Source organism: Lycium barbarum, chromosome 6 (genome assembly GCF_019175385.1).
Source record: "Lycium barbarum isolate Lr01 chromosome 6, ASM1917538v2, whole genome shotgun sequence".
In the NCBI taxonomy this organism is placed as follows: Eukaryota; Viridiplantae; Streptophyta; class Magnoliopsida; order Solanales; family Solanaceae; genus Lycium; species Lycium barbarum.
The window spans coordinates 9,474,851-9,483,689 of NC_083342.1; the positions used below are offsets into that span (position 1 = coordinate 9,474,851).

Consider the following 8,839-nt stretch of genomic DNA (forward strand, 5'->3'; position numbering starts at 1 on the left):
TCACGAAATCAGTCTGGAAGACAGACCTTTCATAAACTTAGTCCATTCTATTGAATCTTACGCACCTCACTATTTGTCTTGATTCCAAAACAACTATTTCCACCCAAACTCATCCCAATGGGATTTCATATGGCTAAAATGTCACATTTAACCCTCATTTAACACATTCACACTTAATTCAGATTATGGAGTGTTACAATATACAAGGTTAAAATTACTTTTTTATGTATATATAGCATGTGTTAAACTCCTTTAGCTTCTTCGTGTATCTAATTCTTCATATATTTGAACTCCCTGAATGAAAATTCTAGCTCCGCCACTGCTTGTAGGGCAAGGAGTTCAACCATTTTGTGATTTTGAACTTGTAAGTTTTTACAATAGCTAGTGATCCAATTACCATTTGAGTCTCCTATGACTCCTCCAATTCCACCAAATTAGAAGAGGAAGAGAAGGCTCATCAACATTCAGCCAAGGGAAAATTTATAGGTTAATTATGGGCCACGTGAACCACGGTCTCTCTGTAAAATTAGGTATTTTATGTATATATTTTTTAAGATTAGTATAATATATAATTATCTTCTAGCGCCTATGTTATAAGAAGGTTAAATGATTCACTTGGTTGAATGTTGAGTTATTTATCCCACCTAATACATTTCTTTTTTTCTTTTTTTTTTTGGTTGACACCCATTATCTAGAAATCCTAAATTCGCCTCTGCATTCAAACTTGTAATAACTAGGATGGGGGGAGACCATTTAATTATAACCTCTTTCTGAACTGAAGAGACATTTCTACTATTAGTAGTATATTCATATTCAAGTGATCTCATAAAAAATTAATTGGGTGGAAATAGTGTTTTTATTATTTTTGAAAATATTTTGGTTACGGTTGAGCCAAATGTGCCACGGGGCGAAAGGTAAAAATTGACCAATTCAATAAATCGCTATGTAGAAGTGTATGAAGATTATTTATGATACTCAGCCAATGATTATTTTGATAGATGATGGAGTGAATTAGGTTAAGGCCCAAATCCATCCAGAATTTCTTTTTCCGGAATGAATTGAATGGTAGGAAGTAGGGGTGGGCGTTCGGTTTTATCAAACTTCGGTTTGGCTATTTCGAGTTCGGTTTTTTGAAGGTGGACACCAAACACCAAACCAAACTAATTCGGTTCGGTTCGGTTCTTTCGGTTTCGGTTTTTTAAAGTTCGGTTCGGTTCGGTTTCGGTTTTTTTAATATAATATTAGAAGCAATTCCATTGACACTAATTCATATTCTCAAAAGCAATAAAACATAAAACTGATAAATTGAAATCAAAATCAAACAAACAGGATACACAAGAACAGAAAACTATAATCATAACATAGGATTACTAGGTGTTATATACATACCGTAAGAATAATTAAGAAAACACATAAAGGACATACATTAATCCTAAAAAGACATCCTAGTTACCTTTCTTTGTTAAGGATATTTGGTTTTTTCAATTGAAGTGGAAAAATTAGGGATACAAATGCAAAAGAGAACTTATTACAATTGGGTTTTTTTGCTTTAAACTTAATGAGCCTGGACTATTTTAATTTTTTTGGGTAATGTACTAAATTTCGGTGCGCGTTCGGTTTTTCGGTTCGATTTTATCAAACTTCGGTTTGGCTATTTCGGTTTCGGTTTTTTGACGATGGACACCAAACACCGAACCAAACTAGTTCGGTTCAGTTCGGTTTTCGATATTTATGCCCCCAGCCCTAGTAGGAAGTTTATTGTGGGAACAAAGCCAACAACCCCATAAGTGAAGTCTGAGAGGGTAAAGTGTACACAAACCGTACTCCTACATTAGGAGGTAGAGAGGATATTTCCGATAGACCCTTGGCTCAGGATAAAGCAAAAAAAAAAGCAGGACAAAAATAAAAAAGGTATAGTAACTACAACGAAACATTACGCCAAGCAAATAACAAGAGACAGTAAGGAAAAAGATCAGTTTTATCAAGGGTTTTGAGTGACCAAATTCATTCAGAGTTTATAACTATTTGTAGTATTGGGGTTGATAAGTTGGTAAATTGATTTGGTTGTAAATAAACCATTGGGTTTTAATGACCAGTAAGGTAGATCATAATTGGGCTAGTGATTGGATATGATGATACTGGATGCTTTCTTTTGTTATCTCTTTAAAGGAGAGAGAACCATCACTTCACTCAAAAAGGAAAAAGAAGAAAAAGTACATTTAACTCTATATTCCCAATGCCTTTTAAAACCATTGTACTTATATTAGTATCATATAGTACTTGTTAACTTTCAGATAATTTAACAAGTTGTAGCAGATTATTAACGTGGTTTCAGAGCTAAGTGGAGTCGAGGGAATCCAATTGCATCCCCTTTTGGAGTCTAGGGAATCCAATCGCATCCCCTTCGTCCGAAAAATATACTACAAAAACAAACTTGCTTGGTTATATATAAACTGTTATAATCTCCTCCCGAGATGCAAGTATTTTCAAGGAATTGCACATTCAAAAAACTAACTCAGAACTATAAGTGTAAAATATGGCACAACAAATCATTGTCCATGAAGTAAATTTACTAGCTCAGACAAAAAACTTGATTCAAATAACATCAACATTATCTTGCTAGTTACCACAATAAAGTAAAATTATCATCTACACTAGCTATTCCCAAGATTCAGAATGGCATGCATCCTCACTGGTCACCGGGCATGCTCTTAATGATGTCGGAATCACCTGAAGAGTTAAAAATACTACAATCAGCAAAACTCTTTTCTAACGATAGTCAAACAATGCTAAAATAAGTCGAGTGAAATCTCACCGGGGTCAATGATGCTGAGGCAACAGACCCTGTAGTATTTACCACAAGCCGTCCCCAAATCTACATTGTCTGAAACAAGGAAGAGATATCAGCACATAAGTTCAGTGACAGTGTATAATACTGCCAATCCAAAGATCATCATATACACAAGTAAGGACTGAACGAGAAGGAACTGATAATCAGTTGAGTAATTCATGGGCTTGAAATGGAATAAGCCACAAAATATAAAATTCAGCTTAATGTTAGTCCTTTCATGAAAAGGAGAAACAAACTTTTGCCCTTGAATCAGATGTGTAATACAGAGAGCCCAGGAATTAAAAAGTTACATCAGCAACCGCCAAAAAGAGTTGTGTAACCTTAAACGGCACATCGTTCTTTTTAGTTCTTACCACTAAACCAAAGCCCTAGGGCAGTTATGAACTTATTCTTCACACAATAAAAACTAAGGACAAGAGCTCACAAAAGAATGCATAAGCCACCACAAAAATGTTTTAAGAAAAAACAGATACTTATGAAGACCTCATCACTGACAAAGCATTTATATTTTTCCAGGTAACAATTTTCATTGTTATGAACTTATTCTTCACACAATAAAAACTAAGGACAAGAGCTCACAAAAGAATGCATAAGCCACCACAAAAATGTTTTAAGAAAAAACAGATACTCTTAAGCACACACAAACTCTTATGAAGACCTCATCACTGACAAAGCATTTATATTTTTCCAGGTAACAATTTTCATTGTTATATTCTCACCACATTTCAAATAGCTATCTCCAGAATCAATATCTTCTTTTTGTTGCATTATACACCTTGATTGCTCAGGCTTAGTAATAGTTCCATAAAGTCTATCTAGCTTTCACTAGAACGTAGGAACTATGTTTTCTAAATCACATATGATCATGACTTTATCAGGCTATCAAGCATTTGTTTTTTTACCAAGCAGTCATCAAAAGGAACTTTAACAAAACACTTTCAACAGTTTGAACAAAAGGTACTGAAAAAACAAATTAAATAATTCAGATCCTGACAAAAAGGAAGTAATTTATTTATTGGCACTCACTTTATTTATTGGCACTCACTCAGTCAAAACAGCAACTGATATTTAAAAACATTTCAAAAGCACCGAAAATACTGTTCATACACACACAGATGTACTTACTTCCATTGTAGTGGTGGACTCCAACCTTTGCCAACATGGCGTAATACTCTATCTCAGACTTCCTGAGAGGAGGGCAGTTGTTGGCAATGATGATTAGTTTTCCTGTAATTTGCCAAAGCAAAATTTAGAAACCCGTAGTACATCAGTCAATACAACTTCGTCGTAACAGTAGAAATCCTTAATCAGCAACTAAAGATTATTTTCCTGGTCAATTTATGAAAGATACAATCTCCACAATGCCGGAAAACAAGAGCCTTCAACAGGTAATTACTATTTACAAATTAAACGCATCATGATTCTCATTATCAATCAACACGACCAACAACAAACAACGCCTTAGGCCCAAACAAGTCCAGTCGGCTATAAGAATCCCCACTAACCATGTTTCTCTATTCAATCAACACAACCATGGCCACAAAATTATAATTTCTCATTAAACATTTACCTCGTAGTTTCCTAACCTAAGTTTTGAACTATCACCAGCAAGAAATTGAAATACATGGGATCTAAACCTAGATAAAAAGTTTAAAACACAATTCCTATTTCTTGTAAAACAAACCCCTTATTTGACTATCTATATCAGCTCCTAACACTACTTTAATCAAACATGAACATACATTTTCCAGCTGCAGAGCTTGGCAGACAATGAAATGAAACAAATACAACCAACATATTCCAAACAAAACCATATTTGTACCATCTACAACTATGCATAATAATCTGCTAAAGATCAGCTCTGTAACGCTGCATTAATCATATATTAACATATATTTACCAGCTAAATAGCTTGACATACAATGAAAGTGCAAACAAAACGCATGTTTGACCATCTAAAACTCTGTGTTTTTAACACTACTTTAACCAAACATTAACATATATTTCACAGCTGCATAGCTTAACATACAAAGAAATGCAAGCAAAACCCATGTTTGACCATCTACAACAGTGCATCTATCTAATCTACTAAAGATCAGCTTTTAACATATATTTACCAGGTGCATAGCTGGATATAAAGCCCATTTGGATTAGCTAAAAAAAGTGGCTTTTAAGCATAAGTGCTTGAAGTACTTTGTAAGTGCGGAAAGTTATTTTATAAATAAGCAGTTACGTGTTTGGATAAAAGTACTTGAAGGGTTTTTAGAAGAAAGGGTAGTATTGGAATTAACAGAAAATATAAGGGATAAAAGAGCAAAGTCGTTGGTCAAACCAAAATGGCTTTTAAGCCAAAAAAAAAAAGTTGGGGTTGAGCAACTTCTTGGTTTTGACTTATTCTAAGCACTTTTTAACTTAATTTAAGCTGTTTTCTAGTTTACCAAACACTTAAATAAGTTAAAGAATGGCTTATAAGCTGGTTTGACCAACTTATAAGCCAATCCAAACGGGCTCATACAATGAAATCAAACAAAACCCATGTTTGACCATCTACAACCATGCATAATAATCTGGTAAAGATCAGCTCTTTAACGCTGCATTAACCAAATATTAACATACATTTACCAGCTAAATAGCTTGACATACAATGAAAGTGCAAACAAACCCATGTTTGACCATCAACAACAATGCATAGTAATCACTACAGATTAGCTTTTAACACTACTTTAATTAAGCATTAACATAAAACTATCCGCCGCATAGCTTTGACATAACGAAATGCAAACAAAACCCAAGTTTGACCATCTACAACTATGCATAATAACCTGCGACAGATCAGCTTTTAATCAAATACAAACATCAATTACCAGCTGCATAGCTTGGTATACAATGAAATGACACAAAAACAAACAACAAATATGCAAAACCCATATTTGACCATCTAAAACTATGCATAATAATACGCTAAAGATCAGCTTTAACCAAGCATTAACATATTTGACCATCTAAACTATGCATAATAATCTGTTGACGATCGGCTTTTTACACTACTTTAATCAAACATTAACATACATTTGCTGGCTGCATAGCTGACACACAATGAAATGAAACCAAAAAAAAAAAACAAATATAAACAAAAACCATATTTGACCATCTAAAAATATGCATAATAATCTGCTAAAGATCAGCTTTTTACACTACTTTAATCAATCTTTAACATAAACTTATCAGCTTCAAAGATAGACATAACAATGAAATGCAAACAAAACTCGAGTTTCACCATCTACAACTACGCATAATAATCTGCTAAAGATCGGCTTTTTACACTACTTTAATCAAACATTAACATACGTTTGCCGGTTGCATAGCTGACACACAATGAAATGAAGCAAAAAAACCAACAAATATAAACAAAACCCATATTTGACCATCTAAAAATATGCATAATAATGTGCTAAAGATCAGCTTTTTACACTACTTTAATCAATCGTTAACATAAACTTATCAGCTTCAAAGCTAGACATAACAATGAAATGCAAACAAAACTCGAGTTCCACCATCTACAACTATGCCTAATAATCTGCTAAAGATCCGCTTTTATTACTACCTTAACCACACATTAAAATCAAATTTACCAGCCGCAGAGCTTGACATACATTGAAATTAAACAAAAACAATCAACAAATATATTCCATACAAAAACCACATCTACAACTATACATTATAATCTGCTAAACATCAGCTTTTTAACACTACTTTAATCAAACACCAACTATATAGCTAGACATACAATGAAATGCAAACAAAACCCATTTTAGACTATCTCCTAAAGATCAGCTTTTTACACTATTTTAACCAAACATAAACATATACTCTCTCCGTCCCATAATAAGTGTCACCTTAGCCAAAAAACACGCATATTAAGAAACCAACGATGAAGTGTGATGTTTACCAAATTACCCTTATGTAAAAAAATTACTTTTTCCCTCTTGATGATTAGAGCATGCACAAGTAGTCCATCTTTTGACATTGGGAATCCAACCATCATCATTTAGAGTACTACTACTTCTTTTGTCCAAGGGCAAAGTTGGAAAAAACTAGTCAATCTATGCATTGGTTTCCTAAGGTGACACTTAATGTGCGACGGAGGGAGTATTTACAGGTACAGAGCTTAACACACAATTAAATGCCAAGAAAAAAACAACCCACAAATTTATTCCAAATAAAAGTAAATATACAATATAAGCTGAGTTAAAAAACTAACCTTTAGAGTTTCTAAGGGTCTTAAGAACAGTCTTATAACCCAATGTGTATTTACCACTCTTCATAACCAAAGCCAACCTATTGTTAATGCTCTCATGAGTCTTCTTCTGCATTCAAAAAACATCTCATCACATCCCCAAAAAACAAAAAAAAATGCATTTTCTTGATTTCATTATTAAATGAAAAATATAAAGATTAATGCTTTCATGAGGTGTCTTTTTCATTCAAAAAAGATCTCTTCTAACAACAACCCAAAACATTAACATATATTCACCAGCTACAAGAGCTTGACACACAATTAAATGCCAAAAAAATCCACAAATCTATTCCAAATTAAAGTTTAAAACAAAAAAATGCTGCATTTCTTGATTTCATTATTAACCAAAAAATAATATACAGATTAATGCTTTCATAGGTGTTCTTGTGCATTCAAAAAAGATCTTTTTAAATAACAAGCTAAAACCCAAAAACAAAAAAAATGCTGCATTTTCTTGATTTCATTTTATATTATAAAGCAGAATATATAGAGATAAATGGGTAGATAGAAGAGAGATTTTTTACAGTTTTCTTGGCGGCAACCATGGTGGCTCTGCTTGTGCAAATGCTTCGATGAGCGGCGGTTTTTTTTTTTTTTTTCCCCTTACTATAGAGCACTACAGAGTGAAGTATGAAGAATAAGATTAGGGTTTTGTGCAAGAGTAATGGGTTTATGGGCCTATAATTATTTTTTTGAGTTTAAGGGATTCAAACCAAAGCCCAATATGATGGCCCAATTTTGTGTCCTTCAAATGGGCTGGGCTTTAAATTTTTTTTTTTTCCTTCAAAATCGAAAGTTATGCATTAAGGCCTAACTTATGTAGAATCCTACAAAGCTATCCCCGAATAGGCATAGTTTATCATAAAACATTGCCTTACGATTTTTATTTTTATTTTTATTTTACGCTGCTGGGTTTCTCAGAAGTTAGGTATAATTTGCTACGAAATTCTACCTTGCGATTTTGTTTTTAGTCACCTAAAGTGTTGAAGGGCAAAAAATTAAAGACCAGCAATTTGAGAGACAAAAATTAAAGACCACCCCGGAAATAGGGAATTTGTGTGAATGACCCGTTGAAATAATATTCATTGACCACTTTTCGGTCTTGTCTTTGAAAATAATTATTGTTCTGAATTTTCAATGGAGTAACGAGTGATTATTTTTTAATTATTGGGCTGAAAATAATTATTTGTGAAGTTTGAATAATAAGATTAGGTTTTTGAATGAGTAATGACTTATGGGGACAATTTTTATTATTTTAAAAGGCTTGGGTTATAACCATTTTTTTAGTTTAAGTGATTCAAACCAAGGCCCAATTTTATTAGTTTTGTAGTCCAATCAACCTAATCTCAAGATATTTCGTTAAATTAGCCCCCATTGATCACTTTTCGCCGTGTTTATGAAAAATAATCACTATTCTAGAGTTTCAAGTTGAGAAAGTTACACATTTAACTGTTCGACCGAATAGTTACAGTCATTAACCATTATGGATATATTATTTACTAATTATACATCGATCGACTATTTTAACAGTTAATTAAGTTAATTTCGCTTTCAAATTCCTAAATTGAAATTTCGGGGCAGCAAGAATTTATGAGCAATTATTTTTCAATTACTGAGTTGAAAAATGACTATTTGTAAAGTTTGAAGATTAGAGTTTTTGCATGAGCAACGGATTATGGGCCTATAAAAAG

General features: G+C 33.0%; 1 protein-coding gene across 1 annotated transcript; it reads right to left on the bottom strand.

Moving 5' to 3' along the window:
• Positions 1–2,421: 2,421 nt before the first annotated feature.
• Positions 2,422–7,828, bottom strand: LOC132600725 (large ribosomal subunit protein eL30-like). The gene is made up of 5 exons (XM_060314061.1): positions 7,673–7,828; positions 7,113–7,218; positions 3,977–4,078; positions 2,816–2,884; positions 2,422–2,730 (listed from the first exon to the last, which is right to left on the bottom strand). Exons 1-5 carry the CDS (start codon positions 7,691–7,693, stop codon positions 2,690–2,692), a joined length of 339 nt encoding a protein of 112 aa, XP_060170044.1. The 5' UTR covers positions 7,694–7,828; the 3' UTR covers positions 2,422–2,689.
• Positions 7,829–8,839: the final 1,011 nt, after the last annotated feature.